This window comes from Palaemon carinicauda, chromosome 1 (genome assembly GCF_036898095.1).
Source record: "Palaemon carinicauda isolate YSFRI2023 chromosome 1, ASM3689809v2, whole genome shotgun sequence".
Classification (NCBI taxonomy): Eukaryota; Metazoa; Arthropoda; class Malacostraca; order Decapoda; family Palaemonidae; genus Palaemon; species Palaemon carinicauda.
Window position 1 is genome coordinate 265,000,648 of NC_090725.1, and position 23,916 is coordinate 265,024,563.

At 42.0% G+C, this 23,916-nt stretch overlaps 2 protein-coding genes across 3 annotated transcripts in view; both read left to right on the plus strand.

Moving 5' to 3' along the window:
- The window catches only part of Samtor (S-adenosylmethionine sensor upstream of TORC1), a 64,306-nt gene extending 55,778 nt beyond the window's left edge, over positions 1–8,528 (plus strand). For both annotated transcript variants that reach the window (XM_068390173.1, XM_068390180.1), the window contains exon 5: positions 7,760–8,528. In XM_068390173.1, the coding sequence (XP_068246274.1) occupies positions 7,760–8,494 (735 nt within the window). In that variant the 3' untranslated portion in view covers positions 8,495–8,528. The remainder of the gene's footprint in view (positions 1–7,759) is intronic.
- Positions 8,529–16,087: 7,559 nt separating this feature from the next.
- Positions 16,088–20,208, plus strand: LOC137639066 (uncharacterized). Its single transcript, XM_068371389.1, has 3 exons — positions 16,088–16,235; positions 19,327–19,486; positions 19,884–20,208. The coding sequence occupies exons 1-3, from the start codon at positions 16,088–16,090 to the stop codon at positions 20,206–20,208; spliced, it is 633 nt and encodes a 210-aa protein (XP_068227490.1).
- Positions 20,209–23,916: the final 3,708 nt, after the last annotated feature.

The following is a 23,916-nucleotide window of genomic DNA, read 5'->3' on the forward strand; positions in this document are numbered from 1 at the left end:
TATCGCTCCCCAGTGGCTGATACCCCTGCTACGAGGTTCATACCGCCCTTTCGTGGTAGAGCCCCCAGCCGAGGAAGCTCCCGTCCAGACTCTTACAGGAGCAAGTCTAGGAAAGGCTCCAAGACATCTAAAGGAAAAAACTGACTCTCCGCATCTCCAGACAGCAGTAGGAGCCAGACTCAAGATCTTCTGGCGAGCCTGGGAGAAGAGAGGTGCAGACGCCCAGTCTGTCAGTTGGCTGAGGGACGGTTACAGGATTCCATTCTGCCTCAAACCACCTCTGACCACATCTCCCATCAACCTCTCTCCCAACTACAAAGAAGAGGACAAGAGGCTAGCATTGCACCAGGAGGTGTCGCTACTTGTGCAGAAGAAGGCAGTGGTTATAGTCCGGGACCATCAATCCCCGGGCTTCTAAAACCGTCTCTTTCTTGTGGCCAAGAAGACAGGAGGTTGGAGACCGGTGCTGGACGTCAGCGCGCTCAACGCGTATGTCACCAAGCAGACGTTCACGATGGAGACGACGAAGTCGGTCCTAGCAGCGGTCAGGCAGGAGGACTGGATGGTCTCGTTGGACTTGAAAGATGCCTACTTTCACGTTCCTATTCATCCAGACTCCCAACCTTTCCTGAGATTCGTTTTTGGAAAGGTTGTCTACCAATTCCAAGCCCTGTGTTTTGGCCTAAGCACAGCTCCTATGGTGTTCACTCATCTGATGAGGAATATAGCAAAATTCCTACACTTATCGGACATCAGAGCCTCCCTCTACTTAGACGACTGGCTGTTGAGAGCCTCCACGAGTCGTCGCTGTCTGGAGAATCTCAACTGGACTTTGGACTTAATCAGAGAACTGGGTCTGTTAGTCAACATAGAAAAGTCTCAGCTCATTCCCTCCCAATCCATTGTGTACCTGGGAATGGAGATTCGGAGTCAGGATTTTCGGGCTTTTCCATCGGCCCCCAGGATAAGCCAAGCCCTAGAGTGCATCATGAGCATGCTGAAGAGGAGCAGTTGCTCGGTGAGACAGTGGATGAGTCTCACAGGGACCCTTTCTTCACTGGCCCTGTTCGTCGAGCTAGGGAGACTCCACCTCCGCCCTCTTCAATTCCATCTTGCAGCTCATTGGGACAAGGGTTCGACTCTCGAAGCAGTCTCTATCCCAATCACCCAAGAGATGAAGACCACTCTCCTGTGGTGGAAGAACAATCTCCTTCTCAGGGAGGGCCTATCGTTGGCTATTCAGACCCCCAATCTTCATCTCTTCTCAGATGCATCGGACTCGGGCTGGGGTGCGACCTTGAACGGACGGGAATGCTCGGGAACGTGGAACGAGGAACAGGGATTACTCCACATCAACTGCAAGGAGCTACTAGCAGTTCATTTAGCCCTGTTGAATTTCAAGTCCCTCCTGCTAGGCAAAGTGGTGGAGGTGAACTCAGACAACACCACAGCCTTGGCTTACATCTCCAAGCAAGGAGGGACCCATTCGAGGAGCCTATACGAGATCGCAAGGGACCTCCTCATTTGGTCAAGAGGTCTAAACCTCACTCTGGTCACGAGGTTCATTCAGGGCAATATGAACGTCTCAGCAGATCGCCTAAGCAGAAGGAATCAGGTCATTCCCACGGAATGGACCCTCCACAAGAGTGTGTGCAACAGACTTTGGACCTTGTGGGGTCAACCTACCATAGATCTGTTTGCCACCTCCATAACCAAGAGACTTCCGCTGTACTGTTCCCCTGTTCCAGACCCTGCAGCAGTTCATGTGGATGCTTTTCTACTGAACTGGTCCCATCTCGACCTTTACGCATTCCCACCGTTCAAGATAATAAACAAAGTTCTGCAGAAATTCATCTCGCACGAAGGGACACGGCTGACGCTGGTTGCTCCCCTTTGGCCTGCAAGAGAATGGTTCACAGAGGTACTTCAATGGCTAGTCGACATCCCCAGGACTCTACCTCTAAGAGTGGACCTTCTACGTCAACCTCACGTAGACAGGTTGCACCCAAACCTCCACGCTCTTCGGCTGACTGCCTTCAGACTGTCGAAAGATTCGCTAGAGCTAGAGGCTTTTCGAAGGAGGCAGCCAGTGCGATTGCCAGAGCAAGAAGGGTTTCCACTCGTAGAGTCTACCAATCTAAGTGGGAAGTCTTCCGGAGCTGGTGTAGAGCCAATTCAATATCCTCTACCAATACCTCTGTGACCCAAATAGCTGACTTCCTTCTACATCTTAGGAATGAGAGATCCCTTTCAGCCCCTACGATTAAAGGGTATAGGAGTATGTTGGCTTCAGTTCTCCGCCACAGAGGTTTGGACCTTTCCTCCAACAAGGACCTTCAAGACATTCTTAAGTCTTTTGAGACGTCTAAAGAGCGTCGTCTATCCACTCCAGGCTGGAACCTAGACGTAGTCTTAAGGTTCCTTATGTCACCTAGGTTCGAACCTCTCCAGTCAGCTTCCTTCAAGGACCTTACCCTCAAGACTCTTTTTCTCGTCTGCCTTGCAACAGCTAAGAGAGTCAGTGAGGTTCATGCCTTCAGCAAGAACATTGGTTTCACGACCGAATCTGCAACATGTTCTTTTCAGCTCGGATTCCTAGCAAAGAACGAACTTCCTTCACGTCCTTGGCCTAGATCGTTTGAAATACCTAGCCTCTCCAACATGGTAGGTAACGAACTAGAGAGAGTTCTTTGCCCTGTCAGAGCTCTCAAGTATTATCTTAAGAGGTCTAAACCTATTCGAGGACAGTCAGAAGCCTTATGGTGTGCCATCAAGAAACCTTCGAGGCCCATGTCCAAGAACGGGGTTTCGTATTATATAAGGCTTCTGATTAGAGAAGCCCATTCTCACTTAAAGGAGGAAGACCTTGCATTGCTGAAGGTAAGGACCCACGAAGTAAGAGCCGTAGCTACTTCGATGGCCTTTAATAAAAACCATTCTCTGCAGAGCATAATGGATGCAACCTATTGGAGGAGCAAGTCAGTGTTTGCATCATTTTATCTTAAAGATGTCCAGTCTCTTTACGAGAACTGCTACACCCTGGGACCATTCGTAGCAGCGAGTGCAGTAGTAGGTGAGGGCTCAGCCACTACATTCCCTTAATCCCATAACCTTTTTTAACCTTTCTCTTGAATGCTTTTATTGTTGTTTTTATGGTTGTTACGGTAGGCTAAGAAGCCTTCCGCATCCTTTTGATTTGGCGGGTGGTCTATTCATTCTTGAGAAGCGCCTGGGTTAGAGGTTTTGTAGAGGTCCTTTAGTAGGGGTTGCAACCCTATATACTTTAGCACCTTTGGGTTGATTCAGCCTCCAAGAGGAACGCTGCGCTCAGTAAGGAAGACGAACTTAAAAAAGAGGCAGAGTAACGGTTCAATTCGACTTCCTTACCAGGTACTTATTATTTCATTGTTATTTGAGATAACTGTTATATGAAATATGGGATACTTAGCTATCCTTTAATCTTGTACACTGGTTTTCACCCACCCCCCTGGGTGTGAATCAGCTACATGATTATCGGGTAAGTTTAATATTGAAAAATGTTATTTTTATTAGTAAAATAAATTTTTGAATATACTTACCCGATAATCATGATTTAATCGACCCTCCCTTCCTCCCCATAGAGAACCAGTGGACCGAGGAAAAATTGAGGAGGTGTCAACAAGAAGTACTATAGTACCTGGCCACAGGTGGCGCTGGTAAGTACACCCCCTTCTAGTATTGTGATAGCTGGCGTATCCCTCCATAGAATTCTGTCGGGCAACGGAGTTGACAGCTACATGATTATCGGGTAAGTATATTCAAAAATTTATTTTACTAATAAAAATAACATTTTAAAGAAAGGTAACATAAATTTTCCATTATATTTTCCTTAGGAAACCCCTTCCTTACACAATCTCTTACTCTGCACAACACAGCCTCTTTCTATATATTCTTTTACCATTGTAAAATCAAAAGAACCTCATACAAAATATTAACCTTCTTGCGTACATGCCCGATCCAAAATAGTGGTTAGGTACAGTGCCCAGCAAAAGTGGCACTGATTGAATTTTTTTTTCTTAATCGTTATGTCCAAACTATAACAGATTTGATTCTAGTTTGGTGTATGATGTTGACAAATGATTGAACATTTTGTTCAAGAAATCCAAATATTTTGCAAGGTTTAGAAATAATAAAAAAGATGTGATGAACGTAAAATTTTTAAGGAAAATCGTAGGTATTTTTCTAAAATACTGTAGGGCATGACTGTACTTGAATGGTTGGTAAGATTGTTTGAAATGTGATTAATGTTGTCAATGATACCAGTAGATTGGGTGTGTGCGTGTATTATACCACTATATAAGGGTAAGGGAGACGTGCATGAGTGTTGTAATTCAAGGGGTATTAGTTTGTTGAGTGTAGAGTACTAGTTAAAAGGATTAAGGATAAAACAGAGAATGCCATCTTAGAAGTACAGGGTGGTTTTAGAAGAGGTAGGGGATGTATGAATTGGATTTTTACAGTTAGAGAGATATGTGAGAAATATTTAGAAAAAGGCAAGGAGGTGTAGGTTGCGTTTATGGATCTGGAGAAAGCGTATGATGGAGTTGGTAGGGAGGTGATGTGGAATCTGATGAGGTTATATGGAATTGTTGGAAGCTTCTGGAAGCGTTTAAAATGTTATAGATGAATTGTGAGCAAAGATCTGGCAGTAATTTTAGTCTTCTGGAAGCTTTTTAAATGTTATAGATGCAGTGAAAAGTTTCTACATAGGTAGTAAAGAGTGTGTTAGTTTAGGAAATGAAGTGAACTAGTGGTTTCCAGTGAGAGTGGGGCTGAGACAGGGATTTTTGCTGTTGCCATGGTGGTTCAATTTGTTTGTTAATGGAGTAGTGAGAGAGGTGAATGCTCGAGTGCTTGGTTGAGGATTGAAACTGATAGACGAGAGTGATCATGAATGGGAGGTAAAGCAGTTGTTGTTTGCAGATGATACTGTACAGGTTGCAGACTCGGAAGAGAAGCTTGGTCGATTAGTGACAGAGTTTGGAAGGGTATGTGAAAGAAGGAAGTTGAGAGTTAATGTGGGTAAGAGTAAGGTTATGAGATGCACAAGAAGGAAGGGTGGTGCGAGATTGAATGTCTTGTTGAATGGAGAGTTACTTGAGGAAGTAGATCAGTTTAGGTAATTGGGGTCTGTTGTTGCAGCAAATGGTGGAGTGGAAGCAGATGTACGTCAGAGAGTGAATGAAGTAAGCAAAGTGTTGGGGGCAGTGAAGGGAGTGGTAAATAATAGAGGGTTAGGCATAAATGTAAAGAGAGTTCTATATGAGAGAGTGATTGTACCAACTGTGATGTATGCATCGGAGTTGTGGGGAATGAAAGCGACGGAGAGACAGATTGAATGTGTTTGAGATGAAGTGTCTGAGAAGTATGGCTGGTGTATCTCAATTAGGTAGGAATAGGAACGAAGTAGTGAGGGTGAGAATGGGTGTAAGTAATCATTTAGCAGTTAGAAGGATATGAATGTGTTGAGGTGGTTTGGCCATGTTGAGAGAATGGAAAGTGGCTGTCTGCTAAATTAGGTGATGAATGCAAGAGTTGATGGGAGAAGTACAAGAGGAAGACCAAGGTTTGTGTGGATGGATGGAGTGAAGAAAGCTCAGGGTGATAGGATAGATGTGAGAGAGGCAAGAGAGCGTGCTAGAAATAGGAGTTAGTGGCGAGTAATGACGCAGTTCCGGTAGGCCCTGCTGCTTCCTCCGGTCACCTTGGTGACCGCGGAGGTAGGAGTAGTAGGGGGATTCAGCGTATGATACTTCATTTGTGGTGGATAACGAGGGAGGGTGAGCTGAGGCACCCTAGCAGTACCAGCCAAACTCGGCTGCATCTCTTGTCAGGCTGGGTGGAGCGGAGAGAGGAAAGGTCCCCTTTTATTCGTTTGTTTGATGTAGGCTATCCCCCAAAATTGGGGAAGTTCCTTGGTAAATAGAATAGACTGTAGTATTTAGGGAGTTTGTAATAGTAGTTAGCGGTTGAGTTTTACACTCTTACTACAATGGTGATTATTTTTTACTAGTTTACTTTCTTTTAAGATGATGATAAAGATTTTCGACAGAAAAACAGAATAATATTTTGATTCAATTTTGGTGTTGTTACGAGAAGTTTTATCCCCTTAAAATAAAAGTAACAATCTATAGGTTTTTTTGTTTTAAGTTTTCCATCCATATACCAAGGAACCTCCCCCAATTTTGGGGGGTAGCCGACACCAACAATGAAACAAAACAAAAAGGGGACCTCTACTCTCTATGTTCCTTCAGCCTAATCAGGGACTCAACCGAGTTCAGCTGGTACTGCTAGGGTGCCACAGCCCAACCTCCCACATTTCCACCACAGATGAAGCTTCATAATGCTGACTCCCCTACTGCTGCTACCTTCGCGGTCATCTAAGGCACCGGAGGAAGCAGCAGGGCCTACTGGAACTACGTCACAATCGCTCGCCATTCATTCCTATTTCTAGCACGCTCTCTTGCCTCTCTCACATCTATCCTCCTATCACCCAGAGCTTTCTTCACACCATCCATCCACCCAAACCTTGGCCTTCCTCTTGTACTTCTCCCATCAACTCTTGCATTCATCACCTTCTTTAGCAGACAACCATTTTCCATTCTCTCAACATGGCCAAACCACCTCAACACATTCATATCCACTCTAGCCGCTAACTCATTTCTTACACCCGTTCTCTCCCTCACCACTTCGTTCCTAACCCTATCTACTCGAGATACACCAGCCATACTCCTTAGACACTTCATCTCAAACACATTCAATTTCTCTCTCTCCATCACTTTCATTCCCCACAACTCCGATCCATACATCACAGTTGGTACAATCACTTTCTCATATAGAACTCTCTTTACATTCATGCCCAACCCTCTATTTTTTACTACTCCCTTAACTGCCCCCAACACTTTGCAAGAATAAATTAATATTTTATTTTTTGATTCTTTGCAAAACTCTTTTCAAAGCAATTTCTTCTGTATATATAAATTTAGATGTACCCCAGCATTTTTTATCATAGTCAAGGGGAGAGGGGAAGGAAAAATGAATATATAAATTTTGTGTAGCAAATGTAGCCATCAGTAGTGCTTTCTAGAACTTCTTTTGACATTTTATGATACGATTGGACTTGGATCAAGTGGTCTTCCTACTGGAGCAGGCAATGATTCAAGTTCCCAGCAACTTTAGCATTTGTAAGTGACAAGTAATGGAGGTAGTAATGGTAAATGAAGTAAAAGTGCCAACAAGAATAATATTCTGATTAGAAAAGTACAGGATATCCCTATCATTTAGGTTAAAAGAGTTAAAAGGTTTTTTACTGCCATTGTGTGAATTAAGATAGTTTGTTTGTCATATTTAAATTTGAAGAAAAAAAAAAAAAGAAATATTTTCCAACATCAGTATGCCATGAAACAGTTAATTATTTTTGTTTTTACTGTACTTCAAAATTCTCAACATTAGGAAAATCTTCATGGAATTGCACTAATACTGTATATCATAAGTGCCTTGGCTCACATCATACTAAGTTTTAAGAAATAATTATGGTGGATAGGTAAGATAACCGATTCAATAGCTACACGGAATTGCTCTTTCTACATTGAATAGTTCTTCATGATATATTCTCAAATTTTCCTTTTCATTGATTGAAAGGGAAATAGTACAGTACAGTGACTTCTATTAGGCCTTGATTTAGTAAAGTTTTCTACTAACTATTTTCTTTTTATTCCAGAATGTTGCACAATGTGATTTCTTAAACTTACAAGTTATTAAAAGCAAAAGTAAGGATCAAAATGAACATGAAAAAAGTTGCATACAGAAACTTTCTGAGAAAGAAGAGTCATCTGTAGATAATGATGAAACCTCAGAAGCTACAGGAGAAGGACTACTGAATGTTGGTGAAAGGACAAAGCTAAGGGAGTCTCCTGTAGATGATAAAAAGCTTATTGGTGATAAAAATACTGTTGAAGAAAATAGAAATTATGATTACAAATGTGAGGCGAGTAAATTTTCCAATTGTATCTCATCTCTAGAAGGTAATTCATATGATGTTTTAGTATTCTCTCTCTTTTTAGAATATATTCCATCGCCAAAACAGAGATTTCAGTGCTGTAAAAAGGCTTATAGTCTTTTAAGGCCTAATGGTATACTTTGCATCATAACTCCAGACAGTAAACATCAAAATGCTAATGTCCATATATATAAATTGTGGAAAATATCTTTGGGATTTCTTGGATTTTCTAGAACAAAATATGAAAAACAAACACACTTTCATGGGATGGTATTTCGTAAGGGACTTTGTAAAGAAGCTTGGAAAATAGATGCTGAGAGAGAAATTGGAGTTATGCAAAAGACCCAAGTGAAGAGCAAGTTTGCATCTATAGACTATAAAAATATTTGCTCAGAAATGTATATTCCTCAAGATTTTCAGGAAATGTCAGAAAGTGAAGAGGAACAGAAGGAATAATTGTGAGTACTCATTTAATAAAATCGCTTGTATATATTGATTTTTTATCAAGCAAAGTCATCACAATTTTCATATTCGTTCATGTCACCTTATTATACTGAACAATTAAAGATAGATATTTTCTTATACAGTTTATAGTTTCTTTCTATAGTATTTCGATGAATCTTGCTTGGGAGTCACGTTGCTATCATCTACGAAACACAATCTTCTCAACTGTCAGGTAAAAGTAAAATCTTTTCTCTCTTTATCCCTGTATTCCCCCCTTCCGAGGACCATCCAGGGAAAAATATGCGACTCAGCACCCCTTTGAATATCTCGATCTTCATTACATATACGTTGTAGGTTTGAGGAACTTGTATTTTTTTCAACTTTAAGTCTGAAGGTTCATACCGAGTAGTACTGTATATAGTTGTTCCTATGGGAATACAAACCACTGTCCTCCAGGTAGGGAGTATGTTTTCAGCGTGAAGCTGGACAGCCGTTGAATTGATTAAAGAGCACTTGAGCAACATGTGGGAGCAGGGACTACTTGGGAGCATGGGCAAGGAGCCCTGCCCCTTACTTGTCAAAGTCTCCTCACTTGTGTTTCCAGCTGCATTTAGTACGGATGTACCGATGCACTCTTAACTGAACTTTTCATTTTCTTTTTCTTTCGGGAAGTTTATGTTGGCTGTTGATTGTGATTGTGAACAAGGCACTTGATCTTTGGAGGATGGACTTTACATCTTTTTTTTTTCTTTTTTAAACCAGCTGTAGGTCCACACTATTTGTGTTCTTGCTAGGAGCATTATTGTTCACAATCATCCCCAAGTGCAACGTGTAGAGCGTGACAGTAGTAGGCGTATACTTTGAGGGGGAAGAAGAGGTTTGCGTCTTTTTTCTACTCATTTAGTGCATCTACTATTGTTGTTCTTGTGCTCACTCCCCAGGGAATGTGCAGAGTAATTATAAGTTATAGTTTGTATAGAAATAATAAATTTATTTTTAAATTGTTCATTGTCAAAACATAGTGGTAAATTGATTACCTACTTTTTTTTATAATTGTTTCTTATCAGCCATTTCATTGTCTCATGACTCGTTTCTTTTGTTTCAGGTTTGTGCAATACCCTACCTCTAGTAGGGTGTAGATCACGAAGAAAATGTATCATTTAGTTTTAATTATGGCAATTAAAGAGAAAACTGTGCAACCCAATTTTTCTACACAGGTAGTCATCGACTTACGATCTATGAGACTTACGACTGTTCGACTTTATGATGATTTTTTCACTATGATAACGTCGCAAGTATGTAATAGGCAAAATTTCCTTGGAAATAATCTATTTTTTATAGAAAAATTAAATGATGTACTGTATCTTGGTAAGTTAGCATTTTCTAGTATTAATAATTTAACGTATCCATTTTCAGTAAAAAATACATTAAGAAAAGTTGTAATATTTGTGGAGTTCATATCATATGTCTGGCAATGTCATGTTACTGGCGGAAAGCGAGTGGGGAATAGAGTGATTTCCTTCCAATAGGCTAACGATTAGTATTAGTATTCCCATTATCAAAATATCAAGTACAGTAACGATAAAAAGTATTTTGTGTCTGTGTCGATTATTATGATTACTACTTAGCGTAAATTTAACTCTACGCTAGTTTTATTTCATCACTGATAATAAATCGATATTTATCTAAAAAAAGGTACACTAATAGGACAAATATTTTCTTATAAATATATTTTCTTTTACAACATAAAAATTAAATACCTTATCTTGATACATTAGTATTTTCTTTCATTTTTTTGCAAGAAAAAAAAAATATTTTCATATTTTGCAAGTCATTCTTTGTCGAGAAAGAGAGATTAATAATATCTAAAAACAAACTGTATTGAAACTTTGATACCCCACAACATTGAGAGAGAGAGATTATTAATATTCTATACTCGGACTGTATGGAAACTTTGATACCCCATAACATATTGGTGCTTATGTAATATTATGAAGTGATTTCCTATGAGTTAAAAAAATTATATATACAACTCCATGTTATTCGTACTGTATGTGCGCAAAACGCAATATGGTAGTGTGACCTGGAGATCAGCTGATGCCTAACAAAAATAAATCAAAAGTAATTGTTGATTATTGAAATGCTCAAATAATTGGAAAATAGAATACAAACATGCTTTAGTAAACCACAACTAAACACAATATAGTCTAATGAAATATGAAGGCTTAATAATGAAATAAAAATTAAATACTGTATGAAGGTTTAAAAAGGAACTACCCGTACGCGCGCGCACACACACAGAAAGAGCAAGAACTTATTTGCATGATAACGAATAGTAATGGCTATAAGCAAGCTGTATGAAAACTGTGATATCCTGAAACATATTGGTGCTAATGTAATATTCTGCATGAAGATGTTTAGAATTAATTAAGAAATTATATAAAAAATATGCCAGTGCACAGTCTTTCAAAATGGTAGCGGGACCTTCAGATCAGCTGGTCATAACCATTGGTAAACAAAATATTAAGTAATTCTTGATTGTGAAAATGCTTCCACAATTGGAAAATAGAATACAAAACTGCTTTAATAGAGCATATGATCTCCTATCAAACAAGAAAATGAAATAATGATATACAGTAAGAAAATATTGATAAAATATGACTTAGATGATTGTCAAATCATGATGCATCATAATAAATCTGCGGTAACTTCTCTTTTTTAGTTCGTCATATGTCCCTATCTCGATCGTAAGTCGATGACTACCTGTACTAAAGTCTTCTCTAAGAATGGTTTAGCCAGCTTGTTGCCCTATAACTTTCACCCTATTATGCGTAGAGGATTTAGTGGCTTTTAGACAGTGATATAGTTAAGGTGTTGCTCCAAATTAGGTTTGTGATCGTGTTTTTCGTTGAGAAAAGTTTCTGTGAGTTATAGTATAACAATTGCAAATGCTTTATGATAATACCATATTAGTGCAATTAACTCAACCTTGGATAAATGTCTGTCAGGTTGAATCCAGTCTTAGCCTGTAATTTTATTTATTTTTTTACACCACCAATCTCTTGAAGGGTGGACAGCAACAGAGGATCTCGAGCCTGTCAGGGAACCACAGCCCTGGGAATGATGCACAGAGCCAGAGCCATGACCCTGGTTCTCATCTCTAAGCCTCAATCCCACTGGGAATGTGGTTTGGGTCATGGGTTACTTTGGTAATAAAAATGGATAGGTGTTGCGGCCCCACGTTTCCACCCCTAGGGCCGGAGCCGTGATCCCATGCCGCGGCTCCGACAGTCCTAGACTACCCCGGTAGTCAAGGGAGACATAATTGATGTCTTTCTGTTTCTGGCCCCTGTAGCTGAGGCACAGGGCCGGTGGCTGTGATTCAGTGTCACGGCCTTGAGTGCCTGGGTTTAGGATCCCCACTTACCTTAGTGGCCAGTTTGCCTTATGTTAGCCCAGTGCCAATGTCATGGCTCCCTGCCTCAGTTCTCCGGTTGCTTCTGTAGCCAAGTGGGATAGATAGCAGATGCATAGAGATGGGGTGTGACCCCAGGTTTTAGCCCTGAGCTTGGGCCCCCGGTCGCATGGCTCTAATCACCTGTCACCAGGGTGGCTAGGTTGCCCAGTGTTGGTCCAGTGTTTCACCGCCCCCGGTGGGCCGTGGCTCCATATTATGGTTTCATGTCTTGACACCTCATGGGCTTGTCTTTGGGTCCCCCTGACATCCTTGGTATCTGTGCGGGACAGGTTATTTGGCCTCTATGTCAGTCCACCGGGGCTGGAGCAGTGACCCTGTGTCAGAGCCCAGAACTGTGGCTCAGGTCACCAAGTACCTTGGATGGTCTGGTGTCAGCGCTGTGTTTTTTGGCCCCAGATCCACAGGGTAGGGCCGTGATCCCAGGTAATGGTCCCCATTGGGTATGGCTCAGGTCCCCATAGCTACCATGGCAGCTGGGTGGTAATGGGGTATGGCTTTGTGTGTTGACCCTTTGCCACGGCCACCCCTTCAGTTATCCAGTGACCAGGGCGATGGCCAAGTGTTGCGACCCTGGACACATCCATCTCTCCTTTTGTCAGGACATTTGACTCTTGTTCCTCTATCAATTCATGATACTTTGGTTAGAGCAAGTTGAAATGATGACACCATTCGAAGCCGCCTTTGCCACGCACTTGAATACCAAGAGTGGTGGGGGTGGAGGATCTTCTTCCCGAGAAGCATCTGACTTAGGTTCATCCCTCCACGCCATCTAGTAGAGGAAGAGTATGCATGCCACTTTTATGTCTGCTGTGTTAGTTTTGGCGATCTTTTCCCCACTGTTGCTGGGCTTTCCAGACTGCACTCTTAAGTCACTGATTATGTGTTCATTTCGTCCTAGGAACAGAACAATTGTAGTATGGGAGGGGAATGATTCACCAGAGCGACATGTTTTACCCTTTTCACGGTCTGTGTAAGAGGTGCCAAATGACATAATTCTGGTTTAGTACTTCTGACTGACACCTATGCATACTATCATGGGTGTGATGGTTGGAGGGAGGATACCAGGTAGCTGTGGTCCTCATTATCCTGCCCACCATGGCTACCCTGGTACCCAGGGCCAGCCAGGTAACTCCACTCTGATAGCTGGTCAGGACGTGTACGTACCGTTTCATGGCCTGTTCCATGGTTGAGGGAAGAGCTCCATCTCTGTTCCTAGACATGAGGACGTCTGCTTCTCTCTATGTCGTCGAGTTGTTCTAGAAAGAGAAGATGGTACCATTCGAAGTCATAATAAGACGCATGCGTTCTTTAGTAGAGGGAGAATGTAAGGTGGTAGGCAGTGATTGACTTTCTGCCCCAACCCGTTGTGCCAGAGAAACACTGTTCTGTACCTCACTGTGTCCCACCCGGTAACAAGCCAAGTCTACTCCCGTGGACGTCGTCTTGCCCAGGTCTTTGTCTGCCCCCCAATCATAATCTTTGTACATAATGGTTGTATTTGTGGGGGGGGAGGGGCAGATTCTCCAGAGCTTGTTGCTTCGTCCTTGTCCGTGGTGGTGGGCATGGTCCAAAGCCCACGAAGGCCGACTATCCTGAGTCAGAGTTCATTTGTGAAGGTCCTTGCGCTCATCTGTGAGTGCCATAACTTGAGGGGGGCAGCCATGGCTTCACCTTCTGGGAGGATTTTGGTAATTGTTCAACATTTCTGTACCATGGGCGGATCTTGTGGACTTAACCCTGGACTGAAAGGATGATCCTATCTGTGGATCTGAGAATTTGTTTTGTGCAGGCAGGTCGAATAAGACCTTTCTTCCCCTTTACTCTAGGCAAGTTCTTCTTCTTCTTCTTTGTCTGCATCTTTTCCCACTTTTATGTGCAGTCGATGTTTCTGGCCAGCGTTCTCCATCTACCTCTGTCCCACACTTCATCACCGGTTAATTCCTTTGATCGAAGGTCATCCACGATACAGTCCATCCACCTTCGCTTTGGTCTCCTTCTCCTCGTTCCCTGTACCTCCATTTCCATCAATCTCCTTCCAATATACTGTTCATCTCTTCTCATGACATGACCATACCACCTCAGTCTACATTCTTGGATCTTATGTGATAGTGATCTAACTCCTGTGGTACCCCTAATTACCTCATTCCGTATCTTATCTCTTCTTGTCACCCCACACATCCATCTCAACATTTTCATCTCTGCCACATCCAGCTTCTTCTCTTCTGTCTTCTTTATTGCTCACGTCTCCGCTCCATACATCATTGCCGGTCTCACAACTTTACCTTTCACCTTAACCCCTATTTTCCTGTCGCATAGGACTCCACACACGTTTTTCCAATTCTTCCATCCTGCTTGTGTTCTGTGGTTTATTTCTGCCCCCAGATCACCATCCTCTGCAACTGTTGATCCTAAATACTAGAAATTTTCAACTCTTTTCAATCTCTCTCCTTGTATAAACTAACTTTCCCATTCTCACCATTTTTCAATCTCAAATACTTTTTCCTGCTGATTTTCAATTTCTCTTCTCCACTCCTCCATTTTCTCTTCTACTATTTCTCGCCTAGTGCTACACAGTATAACATCATCAGCAAGGAGACTGATCTTTAATACCTTGTGTTACTACATCCATGACCAGATCAAATAGGCAAGGGCTCAATGCAGACTCCTGATGTAGTTCCACATTTACTGGGAAACTTTCTGTTAGGCCTATACTGCTCTTAACATTTGCTTCTGCCCTCTCTTACATATCTTGGGTGATTCTTATGTATTTCTCAGGGACTCCCTTTTCTCTCATACATCACATCACAGCTCCTGACGTGGTACTCGATCGTATTCCTTCTCCATGTCAATAAAGACTATATATAATCCTTTCTGTTTCTCCCAATGTTTTTCTATCATCTGCCTCAAAGCAAATATTGCATCTACAGTCCCTCTTCCAGGCATGAATCTAAATTGTTCTTCACCAATAGTTGTTTCATCTTGAGTCTCTTCTCAATGATACTCTCCTATATCTTCATAGTATGGCTTATCAACTTTATGCATCTGTAGTTGCCACATTCCTGGATGTCTCCTTTCCCCTTTATAGATGGGGATGATTAGGTTTCCTCTCCATTCCTCTGGCATCTTTTCCTGATTGAAGATCTTTTGCATCAGGTCCCACAAGATATCTATGCCTTCCTCTCCAAGACTCTTCCATACGTCTTCTGGTATATTATCCGGTCCTGCAGCTTTACTATTTTTCATCTTCTTTACTTCTTGTTGTACTTCTCTTCTAGTCACTCCTATGGTAACTGCCTCGCTTGGGAGTCCATCTTCAAATACTATTCTTGGGTTCTCCTCATTCAATAGTCCTTCAAAGTAAGTTTCCCTCTTTCTTTTAATTTCATTCTCTTCTGCTAGAACTATACCATTGCAATATTTTATTTGCCTTATCTGCATCAGGTCTTTAGATGCAGCATCTCGGGCCTTAGGCAATTTCAGCCTAAGAAGGATAATCCCCATAGGCAGCCCTTTCAAGGCAAGACATGTCTTCCTTTCACACTACCACCGGTGGGGGTATGGGTATGCAGTTCCACAGGGTTGAACCTTGGATAGTCAGTATCCTCGGGTCGGGTTACTTCATCCTTTTCACCAGCTCTACTCGTCCACTAATTTGTCCCCCAATAAGATTATTGCCCTTTGTAACAGGATCAGCTTAGGTCATAGCCTTTTGGGCAGAAGTCTGAATGATGTTAGAGAAGGGTACTCTCCAAGAAGTCCTTGACGGGTTCCCAAGCTTTTACAGTCGACTCTTTCTTGTAGAAAAGGCGCCAGGAGGATGGAGAAAGGTCATTAATCTCTCATCTCTGAACGAGTTTTCTCAACTGACTGTTCAAAATGGAGACTGTAGCCATGGTCAGGCAGGCCATAAGACCGAAATGCTTCATGATCTCATTAGACCTAAAGGATGTGTACTACCAATTCAGGGTGCTGTACTTTGGCCTGCCAACAGCCCCTCAGGTGTTCATAAGTGTTTTCACTTTAGCCTCAGCATTCTCTTCTTTCATTATTTAGAGGCCTGACTAACCCTGGAGACCATTCTCCTCCATCGAGACAGACTTCTCTGGTTTTGCATTGACCTGGGAATCATGGTAAACAAGCAAAAGTCAAACTTGGAGCCAAATCAAGACATGGTATACCTGAGTATGAAGATAAATACCAATCCTTCAGCGAGACTAGCTGCCAGCCCACCAGTAGCTGTGACTGTTAGGTCACCTGGCCTCAATAGAGCCCCAGGTACCAAACAGTCATCTTTGCATGCACTCATTTCAGTCATTTGGTCTTAAGGTAGGGACCCTCCCAGAATGTTTATTCCTGTAGGGACAGGAGAAGGAAGACCCGAGCTAGTGGAGTCTCGACTCCAACCTTCTTAGAGGCTTAGACCTTCAGTCTCCTCCCCCGGATTTCATGCTCTTCACTGATGCATCAAAAGAAGGATGTAGGCCTCACCGCTGCTACAGATTGGCTTGCTATGTAAACCAGGAGTGTAAAGTAACATTCTTTGCTCTTCATTTCCATCTTCTATCAGGTCACTCGATAGTGTTGATCAACAACATGACCATAGTGGCATACTTTAACAAACAAGGAGTAATATTTCATGGTAACTTTGGCAACTAGCTATAGAGATTCAGCATTGAACTGAGAACAATGTGACCTTTCTGTCAGCCCAGTTCATACTAGGCAAAAAGAACATCTTGGCAGACAATCTGAGCTGGAAGACTCGGATGGTTGGATCTGAGTGGTCTTTGAATCCTCAGAGAGCAAACAAAGTACAGTAATGACTTTGTGGGGTTCACCAGATCTGTTTTCAACGTCCCTATACCGGAAACTTCTGTTGAGCTGCGAGCCAGTACCTGACCCACAGGTGGCATTCCAGGATGCCTTCCAACGTCCCTATACCAGAAACTTCCGTTGAACTGTGAGCCAGTACCGGACCCACAGGTGGCATTTCTGGATGCCTTCCAACACCCGTGGGACAACCTGGACGTTTATGCATTTCCCCTGTTCTGCCTCTTGAGAAAAGTCATCAATAGGGTCAGATCAGCAACCAACCTATCAGTGACACTGATAGCTCTGCTCTTGTCATAGGCAAAATGGAATCCAGACCTGCTGCTGGTGGAGGTTCCGAAAGTTACTTCCCCTTCCTGACCTGTTGGTTCAACCTCACATCCCGATCTATCACAAATCAGTCGCATCTCCACGACTTCACACCTGGAATTTTTCCAGCATCTCACTCAGAGGGTTTTTTGCAACCAATGGCAAAACAGATGTCCAGATGACCTTAGGAGGTGGTCATCCTCAGTCTACCAGGCAAAGTCACTATTCCTTTAATCAATGAATCTTTACTTTACCTCCAGGAAGAAAAACTGCTCAGTGTTGGGCGTAAAAGGCTATCACTCAGCCTTGAGTGAGGTCTTTAGACTGAAGGAGTTGTCTATGTTTATACTGAGGTTTGAGCAAGCTTGTCCCCGGTCGGAAGTTAGAGCACCTCCATGGAACGTTATAGAAGTCCTGCATTGCCATGAAGGAGCCCTTACGAACTGCTGAGTAGAGCCTCTGACCGAGACTTGATTCTCAAGACGATCTTTTTTTCTTGCCCTGGCCTTTGCTAAAAGAGTCAGTGAGCTGTATTATCTTTATTATAACAATACCCATTCAAGAGGACGGGGACAGGTTTCATTCAACTTAGTACCAGCGTCAATGACCTTAGATATCAGGAATCCAGCAATCTCGAACCCCAGATTTACAACTTTTTAGTTTTTGAGTCGGGAAGTAACCGATGATCCCGATCAGCTGCTTTTGTGTCCTGTGAGAGCACTAAGGTATTATATCAAACGCACAAGTAGCTCGCCCTCATATAAAACCTCTGTTTGTCAGTATGGCCTGGTAAAGAAGGCTGATCATTGACTGGGCCATTAATCTCTTCCCTTCCCAACAAGGAAAGGCATGACCCAGACCTCATGATGTCAAGGGCGTAAGCACGTCCCTGGCACCTGGCATTCGTAAAGAACCTTTTTCTGATGCCAGTACTACAGGGAAGTGTATGGAGCACCAAACCACCTTCAGAGCTCATTACCTACAAAACGTAACACATAGGTGACAAATCCCTATGTATGTTCTCTCTAGGCCCTGTGGTGGCTGCTCAGCAAGTGGTATATATCCACCTTTGCTCCCTCACTGGACTATTAGCAGTTGGTCAAGGACAAAGGTTACAGATTTAGTTTTGGATGAATGGAAAAAATGACTGGTCTCTTCATCTTCCCCCCTCTTGGTTGTTTTCCCTGTCAGTTGGATCTCAATTAAACTAAAGGTAATCCCATCGTAGATTTTTATGCCACAACATAAACTACATTAGGAACACTCATTAACACTGCACTGCACTACACCAGTATCATTTTCGTCAGCATCAGGTGTGCCTTATATTTCAAATCTCTTTCATTATCGTGCATGCAAGGATGGGCGACACTCCAAATCAGGGAACTCACTCCCGAAGCAGAGAAACTGCTTTCAGGCAAGACAAATTATGCTCCCATTTTGTAGTCGTCTTGATCATAAGAGTGAGAACAACACTCTTAAGGGTGGTGAGTCTGTCTATAATCACCCCTCCACAAAGGTACACAACACATGAAGATTTAAAAGGTTTGTATCTTTATAAAAACAAAATCAAGTTCACCATATACCTATCTTTTTGAAGTGAGAACACTAAAAGACAACAAAAAAACTAACGCATCATAAACAAAAATAAGAAAGATCCAACAGTTCAATGGTATAGTACATCCATACGCATTGCAGCCAAGAACCAAAGTAGCTTTTGTGTGACAGGTGTTCTTCCCCCCACGTGCCGCTTAAATATTTCTATAAAGATTCAGTGGCCATTCCTGGACTGCTGAAGAAACATCCCTATTTTAAAGGACAAGTTTTGTATATGTTTAGGAACAAATTGCATTATTATGAATAGATTAAACATGATATTCAGATGTAAAGCTGTTGAAAAGTAAATCATAAGACCTATGAATTATGCTTTGCTTTTATAAAGCTCATTACCACTAAATTTTTTTGCAGTGAAAAATTTTTTTTTGCAGTATTGTTAATTTATCTCCATTATTATTTGTCAATATAATTTTCTTAGGTGCTCCCTTGACACTGGAAATTAGCATAATTCAGGCATACAACCTTGTTTTTCATCACTTAACTCAAACTTGCCATCCCAAAGCCTGCTGCTTGAATATCATTTGACAGTCTACAAAATGACAGGAAAGTAACTGGCTCTTCTTCACCTTCAATGCTAAGTTGTAAGTTAAATTTTTCCCATTTTGTTCCTGCCTAGTTTCTCAGGTGAAATGGTGTCACAATGACATTAGTTTAATATTATTGAAAAATGCTCTCAAGGGAATGGAAAATGGCAAAGCCCCTGGTTTAGATGAGATACCTGTGGAACTACTTAATCATATGGCTGTTGGAGTTAACGAACCTGCTATGGAATGGAGGTGACACCCCTGAGGATTGGCAAAGAGATTTAATGTGCCCCATCTACAAAAAGAGATAAAATAGAATGTTCCAATTACAGATCTATCTCTCTTATGGCACACACATTCAAGGTGTATGTGAAAATACCTGAAAGGTCCAGAGAAGAGAATGTGTAGAATCAAAGTTAGGTGAGTGGCAAAGTGGTTTTAGACCAGGAAGAGGAACATCAGGAATGATCTTCACCCTGAAAATGATATTTGAGAACAGCTGGGAGTGGAACAGACGGGTATATTGCATTTATAGGCCTAGAGAAAGCCAGATTGAGTGCTAAGGCAAAATATAAGGGATGCATTGACAGAGATATTATGGGGTTCCTGAAAAACTAAGAGCAATTTATAACACCTATCAAAATATTAGATCCAGAGTAAAAGCAAACACTGAAAATGAGGACTGGTTTGAGATCCAATCGGGAGTAAGACAAAGTAGTAATCTTTCAACTCAAAGTATATTGTTTATGGATAAATGCATGAGACAGGAAAATCCTGATGAGAATATAACCACTGATTTAATATATGCTGATGACCATGCAGTTGTAGCAGAAACTATAGAGGACCTTCAACAGAAAATGACAGACTGGAATAACATCTTGACATCGAAAGGAATGGAGATTAGCAAGGAGAAAACTGAGATTATGCTTCTGTCTCGAACACCGGCAGATATAACTGTTTCATTAGAAGGATAAGTATTAAAACAGTGGAGAAACTTGAAATATTTGGAGCTGTATTTAGTGATCAAAATGACCCTAAACTGGAATTAACCAATAGAATACATAAATTCAATAACTTGTATCTACTGTTGAAAGATAGGAACATACTCCATAAAGTAAAAACTCTTATACTGTATATATCTCCATACTGAGGCCAATCCTGATCTACGGCCATGAGTTTTGGACGTTAACATCCAAGATGAGGAGCCAGCTCCAGGCAGCAGAAATGAAGGTACATGATTGATAAAAGGTGTCACAAGACTGGATAAACTTTGAAGTGAAAACATTAGCAGAGAACTAGAAGTGGAGGGGATTTTGGACTTTATTAAAAGGACAACTTCGGTGGTTTGGACACGTCAAAAGAATGGAAGAAAATCGACATCCAAGGAAATTCTTGGAATGGAGGCCCCAAAGCAGACCAGTTGGTAGGCCAAAGATGAGGTGGATAGAAAATATTGAGAGAGGAGTACGAAGGAGAGGTGTGAATTTACAAGACACTGAATAAGAGAAGCTATATGAAGATCGTCTTCAGTGGTGACATTTTGTGATGCAAGGCGATTGAAAAGCCTACCTGGCATCAGGTGAGAAAAGTAGCTAGATATTTAAAAATTTTATCATAGTCTGTAGTCTAATGATATTAAATCCTTTTTTAATAACTATACGGTACATACACTTAACCCTATGTTATTGCGCCTATTTGGTACCGTTATTGCCGCTCTATAACTTAACTGAAGAATTTATGCTAATGATTACTGATAACCCGACCTCAAATTTTATTCCTAATTTACCCTATTTTTACCTTTTTTAATTAAATTCTACTCCTAATTTACCCTATTTTTACCTCTTGATTAAATTTATTTACAAACCAAAAAAATACCGTATACCGTATATTGGCGTAACATGCAAGTTTTGAAGCTAGATTCAAGGGGGTTGCATTATACACAAGTTTAAAATCTGTGGTGCTTGATTATAAAGCTTAGGCAATTGTGTTACTGTTTAACAAAACTAAATTCTCGGTTTTCAAACTACCATTATCTTCTAAATTCAGCATTTCCATTTAACTACGTGATTTGCGCACTCATAGGTTCCCACTGAATTTCCTTTTTTTTTCTTGCAGTTTCAGGCACAGCTTTACACAATTCCAAACAGTTGGCTACGAATATTATTTGTTTTTTCGCTGTAATTTACAGCTTGTTAGTTTATATTTGGCTGTATACTTTTTTAGAATCTTTTCTCCATGGTGAATAAGGCTATACAGTAATGTAAAAATATGTCTTAGGCGATTTTGTTTACTATTATACGATGATTTTTCAATATTAAACTTACCCGATAATCATGTAGCTGTCAACTCCGTTGCCCGACAGAATTCTATGGAGGGATACGCCAGCTATCACAATACTAGAAGGGGGTGTACTTACCAGCGCCACCTGTGGCCAGGTACTCAAGTACTTCTTGTTGACACCTCCTCAATTATTCCTCTGTCGTGCTTCTGACAAGACGTTCTGGGATACGCTTATGTTCTTGGAGTATTTTCACGACTTTGGTGAAGTATTTCTCTTTGATTTCGGCTGTCGCTTTACTGGAAACTTCTATTTTAGCTTAGTTAGCTTTTGGAATTAATTTGATTAATTTTGGTGACGAAGAGAGTATGAACTCTCGTTCACCTTTCAATGGCCGACCCTTCCCTTAGACGGAAGTGTTGGTGTCTAAGAGAGTATAGACTCTCTTTCTTAATTTTGCTTAACAAAAGTTATAGATTTATTTTATATCTCTCCGCCTCTTATAGGCCTCTTCGATTAACTTCCTTTTATTATAAACTTATTAAAATTAATTTTTATATTTGTTTATATTCGACCTTCCTAATAGTAGGCGGTCTTTTCTTGGTACCGAAGTTAATTATCGTGAGCCCGTCATTTCGGTTTTACCTGTTAACATATTATGCTATTTTAAGGTCTTTGAAAGAATTTCTTTGATAGTCTCGTACTTTTTCAAAGTTGAACTAACGTTTTGTTTGTCTCGGCAGTTGTTGACGTTCGGAACGTTTCAACTTGCACTCTATCGTTACGATAGAGAAAGAATGTTCACGGTTTCACATTGCAGTAAGAGTAACCGTGTCTAGCGTTTTGTTCATTCTTTCCTTAACTTAATGGTTTTGATCCTAATAAGGAACTTTTCTTTTTGGGAAATATTTCAGTTTTTTCCTTTAACAATAATATGTTTTAACGATATATATGATTGGGCTCTTCTCTCAGGTTCTAAGTCAAGAGAGAGAGAGAGAGAGATAGAGACGGAGGGAGTAAGAGGATAAACGTTTCCCTCAAGCCTGCCAGGCGTACGAGTAACGTCGTTATCGTTTTGCTCTTATCCCTAGTCTCTTTAGTGGAAGAAACTAAACGTTTCTAGAGTGATCTAGTGTTTAGTCTCTTTCCAGCCACTGAATTTTCTTTCATTAGATTTTTCTGTTACATTGTAATTCTGTTTTCGCAATTACTAACTTTTGAGAAGGATAGAATTGCGTGTTTCAGGTACAAACCACTTAAAGTTTCGAGTTCAGTGAAATAAGTGCAAACAGAAATCAAAGTGATAAGTGATTGATGTCAGTGTTATGCGTGAGGGTACTTTTGTGCGCGCCAGTCGTCCTCCCAGTCCGGGACCTCTTGCAAGCTCCCAAGCCCAGGGGAGAAGCAATGTCGAAGGGCAAAAGGGTTCGGCAGGCCTTGATCGGCGCACAGAAGTATCCTCGGTGGTTGTGGGCGTGTCTTACCGAGACCGTCACTCCCACCCGCAGACGATTGAGCCCTTATTTTGCTCGTCTGCAGAAGAGATTTAGAGGAGAAAATAAGGCAGAGTAACGCTGGTCTCAGGTCTCTAGACCTCTTAAACGTAAAGTCCAGACCTATGCCAGACGTACGAAGTAAAGTTCAACAACCCGGATGCAGTCATTGGGTTAGCTCTGACTCTCCTCAGTCATCAGTTTGTCGGGCTGAGAGTGCGCCTACACTCCCCCCCGCCTATGCTTGCTCCGCCTGATCGCAGTACCACCTGCCAGGCGTACGATGTTGTGCACTCTTCTACAGTCCATGCAGCACAGCTTTCGGACCTGATGCGTGAGTGTCGTACTGAGAGTGTTGCACCTCCTGCACCTGTGGTGCACCAACCTCCTGCACCCGTTCAGCCTGTGCTGCACCCGCCTGCACCGGTGGTGCACCAACCTCCTGCACCCGTTCAGCCTGTGCTGCACCCGCCTGCACCGGTGGTGCACCAACCTCCTGCACCCGTTCAGCCTATGCTGCACCCGCCTGCACCGGTGGTGCACCAACCTCCTGCACCCGTTCAGCCTGTGCTGCACCCGCCTGCACTCGCTGCACCCAGTCGCAGCTCCATCTGCCAGGCGTACGATGTTGAACCACTTTCGGAGTTTGCTGTTCACAGTGTTGTTCAGCCTCAGCCTTCTTTAAGGCAACCCTTGCTTTGGGATCAGGAGAGTTACACTCTTCCTCCTCCTCCCCTTGCTGCTCCTCCAGTGGTGCAACTCTCGGTTGGGGTACAACAACCTCTCCCCTCCGTGAGTCTGTCTGCTCAACCAGCGCTGCACCGAGTTCAACCCTCATCTAGGCAAGCTCATCTACACCATGCACTTGCGCCTCAGGAGCCTCAGCTTGCTAGAACTTTACCTTGTTCTGC